At 51.7% G+C, this 17,996-nt stretch overlaps 1 protein-coding gene across 1 annotated transcript in view; it reads left to right on the top strand.

The window, feature by feature from the left end:
- XXYLT1 (xyloside xylosyltransferase 1) overlaps positions 1 to 17,285 on the top strand; it is a 157,582-nt gene extending 140,297 nt beyond the window's left edge. The window contains exon 4 of the mRNA XM_047733537.1: positions 14,314 to 17,285. Within this exon, the coding sequence (XP_047589493.1) occupies positions 14,314 to 14,710 (397 nt within the window). The 3' untranslated portion in view covers positions 14,711 to 17,285. The remainder of the gene's footprint in view (positions 1 to 14,313) is intronic.
- Positions 17,286 to 17,996: the final 711 nt, after the last annotated feature.

The raw sequence follows: 17,996 nt of genomic DNA, 5'->3' as shown, positions 1-17,996 counted from the left end.
CCACAGCGGAGGTTTCTTCTTTTCCTCAGGCTGAGACCAAGTCGGAAACTTGGGGCCTCTCCAGTAAGCCAGCCCTGCAGGTTCCACATGGAGCAGAGAGCAGAGCGGCTCATCCCTCCTTGGGTGGTACGAAGATTTGTGGGATGGGTGACTTCTTGGGGTGTGGGCAGGTGAAGATAAGCACCTAAGTAGTCTGGATGTGGGTCAGGTCAGGATCGTCTTCCTCAGTCGGCAGTCCGGCAGCCTGAACTGCTGTGGGAACAAAGGCAGAGAGAAGGTGGCCAGGAACACCCGAGGGAAAAAGGTTGCCCCCTGACCAGCCCGAGAATATTCCAGAAGAAGTATGGCTCCAGGAGTAGTGTCTAGCAGAACTTCTGTTATTTTCAGAAGATCCTAATTACTTTCTTCAGGTAGTAGCTTGGACTAGCATCTAATTTTAATGCCACCTTTGATCTGGTTCTTAAAAATTCCACTCTTCACCTTCCCGCAAATCCTAGTTGGCTGTTCTGGCTAAGCCCCGGCCCCAGGACTCCACTCCTTAGAGAGCTGAGAAGTCACAGAAGTTTAGGCAGCCCCAGGCATGCCTGCATGGACACCAGAGAGAGCGCTAGGTGTGTAGGGGGGTAATTCCGATTCTTTAACCCTTTATAAGGAGGACCACAGGCTCTGTAGAGATTCTGGGGAACTCTCTGGAAGGCATGGAGAAGAGACTTAAGCAGAAGGGGCCCAAGGAGGGGTAAGGGGATCACTTTCAGTTTGAAGCAGGGAAAAAAATCTCTCTAGGAAATCACAAGGTGTCAGGGAGGTGGAGAAGAGCTCACCTGCCCTGGGTGAGGATGAGGTTGGCTACCATCTGGAAGGAGCCAGTGAAAGAGACATTTGCTCCAGGTCATCTGGAAAGACAGGGGTTTGTGAATGGGCCATGACAGCCAGCATCTCTCAGCTGTCCCCTTCCCCATCTTCCCAGCCTGGTCCTGTGTTTGGAGAAAGGCACAAAGGCAAGAGTGAGCCCCGTGGTGCTGGTGCTGAGGCCATTATGGCTGACATGATGTCAAGAACCAGAGCCACAGTGTATCTGAGCCAGGAAGGTCTGTCTGTTGTACTGGTGGGAGACAGGGGAGTGACCCAGCTGGTGTCACTGTGCAAAAGTCAGTGATAATGATGAAAGTAGGCCTTGTCATTCATGCTGCACCCAGAGTGCTCAGGACAGAAATCTAGGCACAGGGCTCCTTATCTTCCTGCATCCCCTGTTTCTGTTCATCCTCAGGTGCAGTCGCATGCCTGCCGCTGACAAATAGCTCCCTTTGTCATTAGCACCACCACCACTGTGCTCCCCTGGGGCCCTGCAGCAGCTCCTCCCTCTCCTCCAGGCCACCCCACCCCACCCAGCCACCATCCTCATACACAGGCTGCCTTGCTTCAGCCCCTCTGTTCCCCTCAGCATCAAGGTCAGCCTCCCTGACCTTCCTCACAGAAACCTCCTGGTCTGGCCCATGTGCCCTCACTACTACCTTGTCTTCACCTGTCTCCACTTCACGTCAAGTCTGCATTCAGATGCCTCTTTCTCCAGAGAACCTTCCTCCATCCCCACACAGACTGGGTAAGGAGGCCCTTTTGCAGGGTCCCCACTGTGGTCCCATCCCTTCTCCTGCCACTTGGGGTCGTAACCGCCTGTTGGCAGGTCTGCCTCCCAATGCATCAGCCCTTCCCCACACCAAGCTGACAAGGGAAGGAGTCATAGTTTCTTTCTTGTTTAGTGTTGTCTCTCAGGGCCCAGAACCATGTCTAGCACACAGTAGGTTTTCAGTACGTAGTTCTTGAATTCATAAATGTGCAGGGCTTGCCCCTGGCACTTTGCATACGTTAACTTGCTAAAGCCTCAATGAGCCCTTAAAAAAAAAATCTCATTGTCTTAGTTTTCTGGATGGCCACAGTCAGAGAGTTAAGGAATTTGTTGTAGGTCCTACCTCTGGGAAGGGGCAGTCCTGGGACTGGAGCCCGGGCCTGACTCCCCTGCCCTTCCCACCAGCCGTGCTTGTTGCCTGGAACTGTGGAGAATTTTCCCCTGCAGGCCTGTGATCTTGGCTGAGACCGCTGGCATGCTGAGAGACCAGAAGGGCCCTCAGTGCCGGCGGCTGAGACTCCAGGCCACCTCTGAGGAATTGCTTGTCTTCTGAATCAGACAGTGCCGCTCAACCCCTCGTGATGGTGCTCCTTGATCCAGCGCTCCTTGATCCAGCCCTTCACGTTTGTGATCTAAGGACAAATTGTTTTGTGGATTTCCTCCCTTTTTTCCTTTTTTTAAAAAGAAAAGGGAAGACAGTGCATTGGAGGGCCACGTGGTGAGGCTTCTGGGTACGATGAGCTGCTGGTTCTGTGGGGCAGGCCAGGGACAAGTTGGACGTTTGGGTGGGCCAGAGGCCAGCCATGTTTGGTTTGCTCAGGTGGACTCTATTTATACAGATGACCTCTCGTGCACTGCCCTTGGGTGAGAAGAGGCTTACAAAGTCAAGAACAGTCGTTTTGCATCTTGGGGCATCATGGAGAGTAAGGGTCCCAGTGGGGCAGAAGGTGGAGGAGGACGGGGCAGCCCCTCAGGGTTTGCAGGGGCTGGAGGAGATGATGGCGAACACAGCCAGCTCTCCGTGTGCCTGTTCCCTGGAGCTCAGTGCTCGCAGTGCTGTGTGATTGCCACGGCCCAAGGGGAGGCTGAGTGGGAACTTTGCACTGAGCCTGCTGCAGAGTGGTCTCCCTTGCATGTCAGGCCTGGACTTTGCCAGCTTGTCAGCAGACACAAATCATGGGGCTTTGTGGATACATGGAAACGGGGTTGAGAAACAAAAGCAAGTAACAAGAAAGAAAAACCACCTTATACTCACCAACCGGTGCTACATTTAAAGAAAGATTAATTATTGGAGATTGGTGGTCATTCTGGGCATGAAACCACAGGCCTGCTTAATCCACTTAACAGACGCAGGAACTGAGGTCTCCGGAGGGGTCGTGACTTGCTCAGGGTCACCCCACAGGTGGTTGCAGAGCTCTGCGAACAGGCTCAGGCCCCCTCCCTGTGACAGACAAGGTGGGGGAAGCAGACATTTGTTCGCCGTAGAGAACCCACATTGCTTCTGACCCAGTGTGATGTGTGTCCACGGCGTCCATCATCTCATAACGTTCCTGAAAAACCCTTCCAACCACCCTAACTCCAGGAATCCTGGAGTACAGAGAGCTCAAGTACCTTCTCTGGGCTAGGAAGCAGAGGACCAGGATTTGAGTTTGGACTGTCTGCTCCCAGAACCTGCATTCTTAACCCCATGATGTACCAGTACTTTTTTCCAAGGCAGTAGAAAACCAATGTACATGAATTGCCCTGCCACTCCCCCCACCCCCACTCCAGACTAATGGCTAATCCCTGGGATAGAAGGCGGCAGAGCTGGGCCCTCCCTCCCAGTGCCATAAGCACGCTGCTTCCAGGAACCATTTCCCTGATGGTCTCCCGCCCACCCTGCTCCCCCTTCCCAGAGCTGTGATAAAGTGAGAAGGTACAGAAAAGCATTAGCATAAAATTTGTATGAAATTTGTAAGCGACTCTATCTGTACCTACTTTATGGCCATTTGCAAGATAAAATGACATCATTGCAGCTCTCGTGGTTTTCATCTCTTTATACAAATACCAGTTTTTTTCTTCTGAGTGCATCAGCGTTACCTGAGAGCTTGCCAGAAATGCAGCCTCTGAAAGAGAATCTGCATTTTAATGAGATCCCAGGCGAGTCCCTCATACAGTGAAGTCTGAGAAGTACCACTGCCCAGAACGAGCTCCTGTGGGGCCGTGCCTGTGTCTTTGCTTGCGATTGACAAGTGGGAGATCCTCAGCATTTGTCAGTTGCCAATGTGCCAATCACTGTTTTACCCTTGACTGAGACCCTGCCACAAATGTGGTAGAAGACAGTGAGCAGGGACAAGCAAAGGTCGAGGTTGGTTTAAATGAAATGGGAAGGCTCATAGATTTTTTTTTTTTCTGGGATTGAGAAATAACACATTTTGCGGCAGCTCGATTGCCTTTGTGCCTGGGTCAGCCAAGCCCACAGTCTCCCCAACACCCAGCTTCTGGGTTGGGACACCCCCTTCTGTGAGGGTGAAGGGTGCTAGGCTGGATTGATTGAGCTTAATTCTGGACACAGGGTTAAATCCTACACCTGCTCTTCCCCATCACCCTTACTGCACTCGACTGCATTTTGCTCACTCTCCCAGAAAGCACTCCGGCATGTGTCCTGGGCACTTCTTTTCTGTGTCCACTAGTGGTGTGGGCTTTTTGAGGACAGTGAGCTAATTCTGCAGGTAACTCTGCCTGGCTTTGTCTTCGCCCTAATGAAAGTTCCTCACTCAACCTCAGTTCACGGAAAGGGCAGGATTATGGAGCTAAGCTGGGGCCTGGCCGCACATGCCAGGCCAGCGCCATGTGGATATTCAGTAGCCCAGCCTGCTGGCTGCACACCCTACAGTCTCTTGGTTAGCTCTTAGGGCTTCTACCAGATTTGAGCTTCTCCCTAGCAGTGATGCACAAGCCTTGTATTTGGAGTCCTGGCGTCTTCTAGGGCCACTGCCAGGAAGGGCATTGTCCAGAGAGCTGTGGGCACCCCTGGGCCAGGTTACCATCTGGGTCCCTTCATTGATAATCTTCATCACAGTGGCACCTCATCACAGATATGCATTCCTCGGCTCAGGGGGCTGACGTTTCTACGTCACTTTCTCTGTCCTCACCCTGAGAGAAACGCAAGGTTCAAAACAAGTCTCCTCCAAATGTGTCACTTTGATATGTGGGCTATTTTGGGCTGAAGGCAGCGGAGACCTGCAGGTTCAAGAGAAACTTTTGCTCCTCTCTTAACTATCTAGAAGAATCTAAATTGGGAGTCTTTCCCAGAGTAGGGGTTATTACCAGAGATAAATTTATCTAAATGATCTATCTCTATGGCCAGGCAGACATCTAATTACCAAACATCTGCTCTTCCTTATATTGCCCTGTGAATTGCCCTCCTCCTCTTTGATGCCCCAACCCTATTCCATTCCTTAGCTCAGGATGGCGTATCTACCTCACTTTACCTTTCCGTCTTTGAACCTTTCATGTGCGTAGGGTTCCTGTTTGTACAAAATTAATTTTTCTTTTCTCTTGGTCATCTGTTTCATGTCACTTTAATTCTTAGACCAGGTGGAAGAACCTCTGAAGGATAGAGGAAAATTGTTCCTCCCCAACAGAGACCTGGCCACCCTCAGTTAAGACACCTCTGATGCTCTAGCTCATGGGGCCCAGGGCACATTCTCCCCCCAACTCCCTTTCTAAACTATTGTTCCACCACCTTCATTCACCATTCTCCTCTTTTCAATTCTATCCTCTGATTTTATAGTATCTTGTCCCTTTTTTCATTCATTCTTTAATCCATCCATCCATTTATCCATTTATCCATTTTGAAGAGTTCTCTGATTTTATAGTATCTTGTCCCTTTTTTCATTCATTCTTTAATCCATCCATCCATTTATCCTTTTGAAGAGTTCTCAGGGCCTCCTGTGAACCAAATGCCACACTAGGCCCTCAAGTCATAAAGGTGAATAACACATTCTAGTTGCCAATGCCAGGCCTGGTTCTGGACTCCACTCAGACCTTTCATACTCAGGCAAATGCTTTATCCATCTTTTATGGATTCCTCACTGCCCTTGTAAACCATTTCTTTTTCTCAAACCCTTATTGGTACCCAAGCCCCTCTGTCTCCATAAATGACTTTACCTCTTAACCTTCCCAAGATTTAGAGTTCACCCTAAATGCCCTTTCTCAGTATCCCTAATTCCCACTACAGAACTTGTATCTTCTTATTTATGTCCTTTCTCTAGTCTCAGGTTTGTCCTGGGATTTCTCACTTTTTGGTAAGCTCTTCTGCCTGACTCCTATGACCATGAGCAAATGGTTCATATCTCCCAACCATACTTTGCTCCCTGTAACAGGGAAAGAATACTACTTACCTCATTTGTTTGTTACAGACATTAAATGAGGACTTAAAACAGGGTCTGACACAAGTATTAGCCATCATCATGATTATCGTTCCTCAAAGTACCCACCCTGCCACTCACCCTGTATTTCTTACCTCATTAGTCTGGCATACGCATTCCTTTCCCTGGGCATATAGATGTCCCACCTCACCACATCTTACCCCATGCTGAGTGCCCAGCTCCTTAGTCTCTGTCGTTTACCTCTGTCAGAGACCTATCATCTCCTATAGCATTTCCAAGTTCCCATTCTCTGCCGCTTTCAATGCAGTCCATATTCTCATATGCATTGAGGTAATGGGGGCAGTTTAGAGTGGGTGGGGAGCCAGAAGGATCCAGGGGAGACTATGTAGAGAATAGGGAGAGGTGGACCCCCAGTGGCTCACATGGGGCTGGAAAGCTGGTTCTGTGGGAGGACATGCAGGACGATGCAGTCAGAGGGGACGATCCCAGTTCCCTGTCACTGGAGCAGAGTGCCTTCTGATGGCAAGTTTCATGGAGGGAGAGCCAAGTGGGTAGCTCAGGTGGGGCTGATGATGATGAGGCCATCATTGTGGCCGTTGACATTATTGCAAGTGAATTTCCCGGCTCCTCTTCTTCCATCCCCTAAATATTGGAACTCCCCAGAATTCTGTCATGCTTGCTTTGTGCTCCATGCCTGTGATCCATCCCCAGCCACCTGCAGGACTCTCCCACATCACTATTCTTGCTGATACCTGTTCAAGACTGAATGGGTCCTCTCCGTTTTTATCCTTCCAGCTTCGCCCTAGTTAGTGTTCACCATCCTTATTGTAACCTGGGCATGAAGCCCTCAGAGCTCCACCTACCTGCTTGAAGCCTCCAATGCCTCTTCCTCCCATCATCTGTCCCTTGGTGCTCCCCAGTTTCTCCCCATGCTGCCCTCTAGGCCCTAGCCCAGTTAGGCACAGCACACTTAGGAGCTGTCAGATTGAGTGACCACAAGCTCCCTAGCCCACCCACCTGTGTTCATAGCTCTGGGGCAGCAGGTTTGGGAGGAAGCCTGTGTGGCCGAGATGTCCCAGCAGGCTGAGCATGGGCAGTGCTGGGCGGGCCAGGAGGTGTGAGAAGAGGACTGGCAACTCAGAGAAGGCCATCCCACCCTCCTGTGTGCACAGGGAATGGGAAGCCTTGGGGCCTGGCTGTGACACGCTATGGGAGGCGTCACACTGAGCAGCTCCCCTTCCAGAGGTCTCTAGGCGGAAAGGAGGGCTGTGGGCATTTGGAGGGTCTCCAGGCTCAGAACCGGTCAGGCCATCTTGTGGCGGGTCAGAGGCCTTCCTGGCGGGGATGTCCACCCTCCCTGATTCCACTGTTGTGCCAGGTGTTACAGAGATCGGTTACAGCTGGTACAGCTTTGGGAATGAGCCAGACAGTGCTGGTCACCTTTATTCTAGACTTCATGAGGCAGGAAGCCATGATGAGACAGAAGCCTCCAGATGGTTTCTGGCTGGCTAGGTGGATGAGGGCTGCCCCTGAGATACTACACCATGAGAGGAGCCTGGGCACGGTGGAGCTCTGCCCTTCTCCGCCAGTCAGGGCCTCCCCTCATTGGCATGTCTCACCCCCATCCGCGTGTTAGCACTGAGGAAACCAAGTGCTGAGGAAAGCTTGTACAGCGGGCCCTCACCCCTGGCCTCCTGAGTCCAGCTGTAGACCACTTCATCTTACACTAGATGCTGTTGGTGTGCTCACTTCAGGATCTTGCTAGAGCACCAATTTCTTGAGGGCAGGAATGTTCTACTTCCCATTTGTTGTAGGCTCCGATAGATGCTCCATTCGGTATTTGGGTGACCACTGACTGATTTATTCTCTCAATCCGCGTGCTGTCTGGTGCTCCCACATATCTCCCTCAGAGCCAGGAGACACTGCAGTGTGGACTTCTGGACATCTCTCTGCTGGCTGACCAGTGTCGTGTTACCTCTCACCCTCCCCCCCACCACACCCACATTTCTGAATCCCTCTGCTTTTCTCTGGAGCCTGTGTGTCCTGCTATAGACACCTCCCCCTCCTTCTTTGAGCCTCCTGGACAGATGCAACCCAACCTGTCATGACTGTCTGGCTCAGCCCACCGGGGGTTGCAGGGGTCAGGGAGTTTCCTGAGGGCAGCTCTAGGTGCCACCAGTGCCCTCCTAGTGTGGACAGTGAGAACACAGGTGAAGGTAAGCTGTGTACCATTTTCCTTTGTCTTCATTGTTGGAGAGTGTTCTGGGCGAATTGTGTGCCCCTTCCCCCAGTTCAGAGGCTGAAGTCCTAATTCCCAGTACCCCAGACTGTGAACTTATTTGGAAATAGGGTTGTCACGGATATAATGAGTTAAGATGAGACCACACTGGAGTGGATAGGCCCCCTTGCCCAATATGACTGGTATCTTTAAAAGGGGAGATTTGAGTGTGCCTGGGTGGCTCAGTTGGTTAAGCATCTGCCTTGGGTTCAGGTCATGATTCCAAATCGTGGGATCGAGGCCCACATTGAGCTCCCTGCTCAGCAGGGAGTCGACTTCTCCCTCTACCCCTCCCATCTGCTTGTGATCTCTCTCTCTCTCGTTCTCACTCTTTCTCAAAGAAATAAATAAAATATTTTCCAAAAGTGGGGGGCTGGGAGATTTGGACACAGACACACAAACAGAACGCTCTGTGAAGATGAGGACAGATACTGGGGTGATCCTTCTAAAAGGAAGCCAGAGGTTGCTAACCAACTACCAGAGGCTGGAGAGAGACATGGAACAGCTTCTCCCTCAGCCCTCAGAAGGAACCATCCCTGCCAACACCTTGATCTCAGACTTGCAGCCTGGAACAGGGGAGGGTAAATCTGTGTCGCTCAGGCCCCCCAGTCTGTGATGCTGTGTTCGGCAGCCCCAGCAGACAGCCGTACAGAGCTGTGTGGTCTTGTAGGTAAGAATGAAGAGCCCAGTGTCCAGATCAGCTCTCTAGAAAATTTGGTTCCTATAATAATAGCTACCCCAGTGCCCCGTTGGGACCCCCCCCGCCCCTCCCCCAATGAAAGCCTCCGTCATGGCTTTCAGAAAACACAGACTCAGCAGATGATAACCCCTTTTTCCCTCCCCTTCTTCCCCAGACCTCCCTCAGCTCCTCTTACTTCCATGAACCCTCCTCTCAGACTGGGGCAGGCAGTGCAGAGATGCCAGTGCCAAGAAGGAACCTTGGCAGTCTCGGGTGTGGGGAGGAGTGAACAAGGGGCCCTGATGCTTCTGGTTCCTTCTGGAAGAGGGCCCTAAGGAAGTCCCTACAGTGTGCCTCCCTTATCCCCTCATCCCTGTGGAGTCTTTTTTGGACTTCAGCACCCCCAGAAGTCCTCTGCTCTCCTGCCAAGCCGCCTGGTTCCAGCACCCCCAGCTCCACCCACGTGCCCCCTGCCTCAACCCCTGACCTATTGTCCTCTCTTGGTTCAGGGCATATTGTGGTTGGAAACTCAGTTGCTGGCTTGCAAACAGGGCTGGTGTTTGAAAGTAGGCACACATTTCTTTTGAGGTCCTGCAAACAAGGACAAGCGCACGCCTTCTACCTGCTGCCCCAAGCAAGCCCCGTCAGCCATTTGGGGGCCCAGCTCCCCTTCCAGGTGTAGGCGTGATGGGCTTGGAGGAGCTAGTCCCTGCCAGATGGGAAAGCGTGAACTCTGTGCCTCCCGAAAGCTTGGCACTAAGTGGCACAGTCTCACCTGTCACATGGCTTATTGCGTGGCGGGAGGGAGCAGTTGCTTTCTCTGGGCAGGGCGTTTTTGGGAAAGCAAAATCATCAGCCTGGGATTGGGGTGGGGTGGGGGTTACCTTTTCAGTGGTATGACTACGGGCAGGGCCATTTCTGAGCCTCGGTGTCGTCATGGGTAAGCTTGGCAGGTGAGCTAAGAATCTTCACGTGTCTTTAGGTTCTGGTAGCCTGTGGTCCCGGGAGAGAACCCTCTTGTCCTGGTCCTGCCATTACTAGCCTGTGGGACTTGAAGAACGTTTCTGTCTGGCAGAGCTGGAGACCTGAGTTGCTAGCAAGAGATCCTGATAAGGGTCGGCTGTGACTCCTGGCGGTGAGGAGTGCCCTTGGGAAGTGGCCGTCTAAAGCCTCACTGTGTCACCAGTCCGTGTCGTCTCCAGTTTGAGACCCACAGGGCAGTGTTTCCACTAAAGAACTGAAGAATCTGTGTCCGTCCCCCAGAACGTCAGCTCAAGGCAGGACAGAGGAACACTGTCCTTGCTCCAAAATCAGCCCCTCATCACCCACAACTGTCCCCTGGTCACCTAACAGGACGTGCTGCTCTTCACTCCCAGTCTTTCCTTGCAAAAGACTGGAAAACAGGGTCCCTTCCAAGTCAAACAAGAGCTCATTGGTCCTGGGACACAAGCATGGGCATAAAGGGAGTAATGTTTCCTGATTCCAGTCTTCACTGATTAGACAGCATCCAGACGGCATGCTTCCTCCAGGAAGAGCCCCAGCCTCGCTTGCTCAGTAGATTTTGCACTTGACTCTGAACACTCAACGGGTAAACCACAGGGAGAAGTGCCACATGTGACACTGTCCTTCGGGGCCTCAGAAAACAGAGCCCTCTTTGCCTGAAAACCAACAGCTGGAACTCAACCTGAGTCAGCATGGGCTTCTAGAACCTTCTTAGGGAGCCTGATGCAGACTGCCCAGGCTCATTGCATGCTCCCATCCTTGCTTCTCAACCCTCTCAGTAGTGAAAATGGAAGACCCTGAGCCTTAGGAGCCAAGAAAGACCAACCCAGGAGAAAAGCATGGATAGGGAGGCAGGAAGGTCTGTGATTGGGGTGGTGGGAGGAGAAAGACTTATTCATAATAACATGTGTTCTTTCCCAGGTTTTCTGGCCAGGTTCTCTAGTTGAGAGACTTGTTGGAGTGACCTTGGTAATGATCATCAGGGAAAGACTTGAAGGGAGAAAATGACTGCTTTTCAAAATGATTTCAGATACCTCTTTTCATAAGATGGGTTTTCTTCATGAAAACCAGTGTACTGGTTTTTAATAATTTAATAGTCTTTTGTATGAGTATTACTTAGGGCATACTCAATAGAACAAATTTAGGAAATGCATTGCCCATACTTGGAAGAATGTACTTAAAGGTTCTTAATTTGTATTTTCCTGTCAAGCCTGGTTGATTCCAGGAAAGACTCAGTATTTACAATGGACTGCCTGTGCGAGGGCTTGTTTCGCATTTTGTCTCCTCTCCTGTGTATCTCCATAGGACATTTGAGGATGGAGACAAGCCTCTGCAGAGGCCCAAGTCCAGATGATGCATCAGGGCAACATGGCAGACTGTGGGCTCGGAGCTTAATCAGGGAAACTTCTAGAAGCTCCAGGACTTGGAGCCAGATCCCTGCATTCATACAGAGGCTCCTGCGGCCTCAGCACACACCACTGGCAGTGCCCTTTGCATACATATCAGTTCAGCCCCAGGCCCTGTGAGGAAGGTGAGGGTCTAGGGCCCTCTTTGACCTCCCTGAGAAAGGCTCTTGGGCCTGACCTCCTCTCAGTGAAGTACCAGCAGCTTCCGCCTCACCTGCCAGCCAGGTCCCCAGAGCCCGTGGCCTTGGGGGTATCAGCCAACTTCAGAAATGAGATTGAAATCCAAGTGCCCCTCCTGGGAACCCTAGCCCATGGAATCCGAGCGAAGATAAAAGGGACTTTGGAGCTCAGAGCCCTTGCATTTGAGTCAGGCTTGCCCCTGATGCACAGGGGCACTGTTAGAATGCGGCCAGTGACGTCCCCGCGCCGCCCAGGAGCCGAGGCAGGGAACGGAAAGGGCTCTGCCATCCTCGCTGTGCTGTGGCAGGGGGAACTGGCCGGACTGCCCCGTTTGGCCCATTCACGTGGGATCAGGGCTCATGAGCTCGGGTCCCTCCACGGCCTTGTGTCCTTCTCCATCCCAAGGCCAGTGTGGTTCCTCCACACAAACCAGCTGACACAGAGGCCAGAGAAACCCAGCAGTCCTGCAGGCGGCGGCTCTGTCTGTCTGGGTTCATTTTGGAGTGGTGGGCCTGCTTTAAACAGGGGCACCCTGGAAATAATTTTGTACTTAGAGAAGCACTGGTTCATTTACAGGGTGTTTTCCTGCCTTAGGACACATCCCAGGCAGCTTGCATTTCCAATTTCCTGTCTTTCCTTCGCTTCTCCTTACCAGTCATAACGCGCTGATGCCCTGGGCCTGGTTCTCTCTGGCTTTGTTATAAAATGCCTCTTTGTAGCGCTGGTGGTACTAGGCATGAGGTTCCCAAAGAGCCACCTGGCTTCTGGTCCCCACCTGGAAGGATGCTCGTTGTTCTGTCTGCGTCTGGCCCCACTGTCCTGGGCCCAGCGAGTTCCGTAGCAGGTTAGTCTGCTAGAGACAGGGGAGCTCCGGGGGGGTACTGCAGGGCAGCAGATGGCCTCTGCACCCCCCAGCTGGCTCACGAATAGAGACCATACCGAACCCTTTGAAACCCCTGAGCACCCTCTCGTGGTCCCCCGCCCCTCACCATGCCAGAGAGATGGGGCCCTGGAACACGGCATCCACAGCTGCAGCTTTGTGTCCTGACATTTCCCTGCCCCGGTTCCAGATGACACCGAAGGCGACATAGCTTGAGCCCCACTGACCTTCCCACCCTTCCTCATCAAGTACTTTCATGTTCTGAAGGCTCGCCGTGTGGGCGCTGTGTGAGGTGCTGAGAATGCAGAGGTGGCGGCGGTCTTGGGAAGGGTGGACTTGACCGCTAGCCTGCACCCTGCTCACTCTCCCATGGTCCTCCGGGAAGGGGAGAGACGAGACCTGGGGGACAAACAGGAGGCTGATGGCCTCGCAATGTCTAGGACCTCCACAGGCCCGGCCCTGCCGGTCTTCTACACACGTCTCCCTTCCCGGGCCTCCCCTCCCTGGTGAGTGCTTCTCTTCTCTCCTGGAAGGCTGAGTCCTGCCTCCCCGGTAAAGCCCCCCTGCTCCTGGTTGGAGGAGCCCTCCTCTCCCATGCTGTGGTGGCCCAGATTCATCTGGGAGAATCTTAGTGGCTTACAGCCTGGACCTGCGGGAACCATTTGGAAGAAATATGGTAAAACCGACCAGGTCGCCAGGCAGCATTCCAGCGCCCCTGTGATCCCATCACTAGAAGGGCTCCCACATCTCCTTTTGCTCTGGAAGCTTATTTTTGCCAAGGTTGTTATCACCAAGCAGGCGCCAGAGCTCTGTTCCACTCACTGTCCAATTATGGCAAAATTCAAACAATAGACCTGTTATTCCGCTTGTAAGAATGTCCAGAGGGAACGCTTTTCCCCTCCCCAGGATCGAACTCTCGGTGCCCTTTGTGATATGCGAGACCTCAGGGAAGGCCTCTCCGATTCCCAGACACAGAGCAGTGTGTGGTAGCTACGAAATGGATCTCTGTGGCTGCCGTGGGCTGGGTCTCTTGTGTTCTTTCCCCTGCACTGGTCACTTCCCCGCACAGATCCTGCCCTGTGACTGGTTGAGGGAGCGACCTCTGGGAGCCTCGGGGTGGCATTTCCAGGTGCCCCGATGCATCCCCCATCCTGAGGCCTTGAGAGAAGATTGAGGTGACATTCCCTCTAAAATAGCCCTAAATCCACCTGGCTGTCCCAGCTGCTTTTCAGCCTAACCCATGCATGTGGGCCCTGAGCTCTGTTGCAGGCCTCCACCCCCTGCCCAGCCACTCAGAAGTGCTAAGCTTGAGCCTTCATGAAGCTTGTTCTAAAGAAGAAACTGACTTTATTTCAGCCTGCAGGTAGCTTTCTACCTCTTTCCAGATCGCTTCTCAAAATCACTTCCCCCACTTCTTTCCTTTCCAAGATCACAAAGGCAGGAGCACTTGGGTGGCTTGTTCGGTTTAGCGTCTTCCTTCGGCTCAGGTCATGATCCCAGGTCCCGGGATTGAGTCCCGCATCGGGCTCCCCACTGAGGAGCCTTCTTCTCCCTCTCCCATTGCTTGCTTGTGCTTTCTCTCTCTGTGCGCCTGCTGCTTGCTAAGTCCTAGACAAATGTTAGCAACGATGTCATCCTGAAGGAGCAGAGGATGGTGGGAAGACCCTAAGGCTTGGAATCAGGAGGCCACGGGGTCTGAGTCAAGCTGTGCCACTTGCTGGTGGCATGATGCCAATTCCCAGCCCAAGAACCTCCCTGTCCCCAGAGCTATAAGCCTGGAGTGAAGACAGCGTCTCTCTCCAGGCTGGTTGTGGCCACCCGGGAAGATAGGGCCGGCAGACTGTTTCATCCACACAAACCAGGTTAAATCTGCTCTCTTTCCCCTTCCCAGGCACACATTCTGGCAGTTCCGCCATGAGAACCCCAAGACACGGGTTGGGGGCCCCCCGCCCGAGGGGCTCCCCGGCTTCAACAGTGGAGTGATGCTGCTGAACCTGGAGGCCATGCGCCAGTCCCCCCTCTACAGCCGCCTGCTGGAGCCCGCACAGGTACAGCAGCTGGCCGACAAGTACCACTTCCGTGGCCACCTCGGGGACCAGGACTTCTTCACCATGATCGGCATGGAGCACCCCGAGCTCTTCCACGTGCTGGACTGCACCTGGAACCGGCAGCTTTGCACCTGGTGGAGGGACCACGGCTACAGCGACGTCTTCGAGGCTTACTTCCGGTGTGAGGGCCACGTCAAGATCTACCATGGGAACTGCAACACCCCCATCCCGGACGTCTAGGTCCGGCCCCATCTGCCGTGCTCTCAGGTCTCTGGGTCTGGGGGAGGCCAGAAGGGTGCCCCTGTTAATCGGCCCCCGGCTGGTGTCCAAATCCCTGTGGGGATGTGCTCTGGGGCGAGGGGCTGCAGCTGTCCCACCTGGTTGGGTCCTTCTCCTGAGGCTACCCAGTGAGGATGGGCCTGCGAGTTGCTGGTGCTTGGGGCCTTTTCGCTCCGGGGGGCCAGGTATTGTGGAGGGCAAACACGAAGACAATCTCCAGTGGGCTCGGAAGCAAGCATGTAAAGGGAAGAAAGGAAGGACAATGGCGCTCTGTGCCCTCGGCCCCCCAAAAATGGAAATCCTTTTGGGCACTGGCCTTTCTTAGACCAAATATAAATTTACTTTAAACTGACAAGCTTCCCTCTTGCCAGAAAGAACAAACTGTCTTGCTAGGGCTCCTAGGGAGCCAAACAAGAGAGGGGTGTTCTCGCAGCCGGCCTGGAGCTGAAGCATCAGTGAGTGCCCAGGTTCCACACACGCGCACCCTAAGAGGCTGCGTGCTTATGCCCGCCATGCCCCCCTTGCCCAGTTGTTGGGGGTGAAGATCCCCGCCGGCTCGGGGAGGGCCTGCAGGGCCAGCGGCGGCCCACCTGAGAAACCCGGCCTCATCGCTGGAGCTTCCCCAGCTTCTTGCTCCCAGCCGCGTCCCAGAGCCTCCTTATCCCTCCTTTTTCCCAGCCGGCTTCAGGTGACCAGACTGTGCTCGGAAATCAGATCCACCATCAAAGAGTAGAGCTCGGCCACGGCCAGGGACAGGCGACAGAGTCATCTGCATGGGGAAGACACCTTCCAAAGAGGAGCCCAACATTTTCTGCGGATAACCGTGTAGCTTGGAAGGGGTGTCCCTCGTAGACGGATAAGTGTTCAGTCTCTGTTGAAAAAATCATCCTGTGATTTTCTCATCGCATCATATTAGACCCTGTACCTTCGAAGAAATTAGGCTCTTCTCTGGATGCATTCCCTTGCTAGATGCAGACGCGAAGCCCCTGGCGGTCCATGTTGTCAAGTTGGGGGAGGGCCTCGGGGAGGAACTGTTGTTGGATTTTCATCTCCTCTGATCTCAATTTCATCCACTTTTTTATTTCTCTTCACCATGAGTGAGAATAGCTAAAAACCATCTTTGAGAACACGATGATTACATTGTTTCTTCTCCGACCCCAGTTTACTGCTACCTGAAGGTTGAGTCAAGAGTGCAGTCAGGGTCATTCAGGGCTGCCTCTGCCATCCACATGACGGAGCTTAGTGGGCCCCCTGGCCTTTGTGGGGGCTGTGGCTGAGACAGGCACAGGGAGGGCAGCAGGGCCACACTGGGGTCACTGGAGAATCATCTGGAAGCAAGAATGGCCCCATCCCTTCTCACCTGCCTTACCCAGACTGTCTGGTTACATCATTCCCCAGCCAAACGGAGCACATCTCTCGCCTGACTCAGCTTGGACAGAACTGGTCTGTTCTCCTAGGAACTTGATTTCCTATTTACAGCTACTAGTAGCTGAAAGCCTGCTGTGCGCCGAGCATTGTTTTGCGGGATTTATATACTGTTGATAATGCTCGCAAAAACCTCATGAAGGTGATTCCAATTCTCAAGTTTATTGTAAGAAAATAACAAGAGATGTAGACAGAGAGTCTTTATCACACCAGTTTTTTTTAAAAATAGAAAACAGCTAGGAGTAACTTAAAATGTTGACTAAGGGAGTGGATAAATTATGTTACATTCATAAGATAAAATAGTTTAGGTATTAAAATCATATTTTTCAAGAATACTTAATGCCTTGGGAAATGCTTACAATGTGCTGTTAAGTAAAGAAGGCAAATATAAGATTATATGTACAGTATGATCCTCATTTTATTTTTAAAATTATATATGTATATATGTGTATATGTATAAAGAGAGCCTGTTCCGCTCTGTTTAATTAGTTCAAATCCTAAAATACCATGTGTTTCAAATACCACATTAGAAACAATTATTTCAATGGGGAAAAAATGGGGGTAAAATGCTAGAGAATTTTAGACTCGATAACTAAGATATTTTCCCCATGTTAATTTCAGTAATTCAAGGGTTTCTGGAGCTATGAGAGTCCTTTGTTATTGCAAAGAAAAAACAATGAACTCTTTGATCAAAATGGGCACAAGCCAAACCAAATCTCCTCCTCTACTTTTGAGATCACCTACTCAGGAGCTGCCCCTTCCTCTGTCGCTGGTGGATTTGGTGAAGAGCAAAGTAACACTCAGCAGGAAGTCCAGCTGGCCCATCAAAGCCAGTGGATGCGACTTCTGGATGGCTCTTAGACAGCTGTTTTCTCACTGGAATCCTGTTGTAACTGATGAGGTTCAAACATGACTCATTGTGCTGTTCTGCCTTTGCCTGATGAAAACTTCCACTGCAGTGCATAAGCCTAGAGGAGTGAGTAGAACAGAAGCCTGGAAAGAACATTTCTGGGTATGAGGAAGGATCAAGGTGCTTTCTATCTTCATCTATATTTACTTCTATATTTCTGAATGTGAATTACTTTTGTAATAAACAATAAATGCTTTAAAATTGTAGCCACTGCCATCCCCCCAGTTACAGGTAAGTCCAGTCCTGGCTACTCTACACTTCACGTTGGCCATGGTTGCCATCATCCGTAAGAAAACATAATCTTGGCTAAGTAGGCTCTGGGTCTTCAACTTTGCCTCTGGATGCCCCAGTTCTCTAACTGAAAGTGACCTAAGAATAGCATCTCCAGCCGCTGCTTTCATTTCTGATTCTATCATCTTGTGTGTGTACACAAATGATAATGGCTTTTGGAAAGCTTGCGGGCTTGTCGAAGAGATTTATTCTTGTATGTGTGTCAGAATCTAACTACGCATGCCAGTCTCGCCATCATTTCTAACCTCGGGCACGGAGGGTGAGTTCATGATGCCCCCCACTACATGACCCATTGCCAACGTTGCTCCCTGGGAGGCCTCTCATTCCCATATCCCACCCTCATCCCCCAACAGTCATTTTAAGGTGCAACCGGAGTGTCTTCCATGTTCATGCAAAATGGTGTTATTGTTTTGTGGACATGTATTTTAATTTGAATAACTCAATATATTCTCTTGCTTTTTCTTTTTCATTCAGCACTAAGTTTCTTTTATTATTATGATGATGATGATGTTGATGTTATGTTAGTCACCATACAGTACATCATTAGTTTCTGATGTAGTGTTCCACGATTGTTTGTATAACATCCAGTACTCCATGCAATCCATGCCCTCCTTAATACCC

This window comes from Lutra lutra, chromosome 1 (genome assembly GCF_902655055.1).
Source record: "Lutra lutra chromosome 1, mLutLut1.2, whole genome shotgun sequence".
Taxonomy (NCBI): domain Eukaryota; kingdom Metazoa; phylum Chordata; class Mammalia; order Carnivora; family Mustelidae; genus Lutra; species Lutra lutra.
Note: the sequence above shows the minus strand (reverse complement) of the source record. Positions and strands in the feature narration are given on the sequence as shown.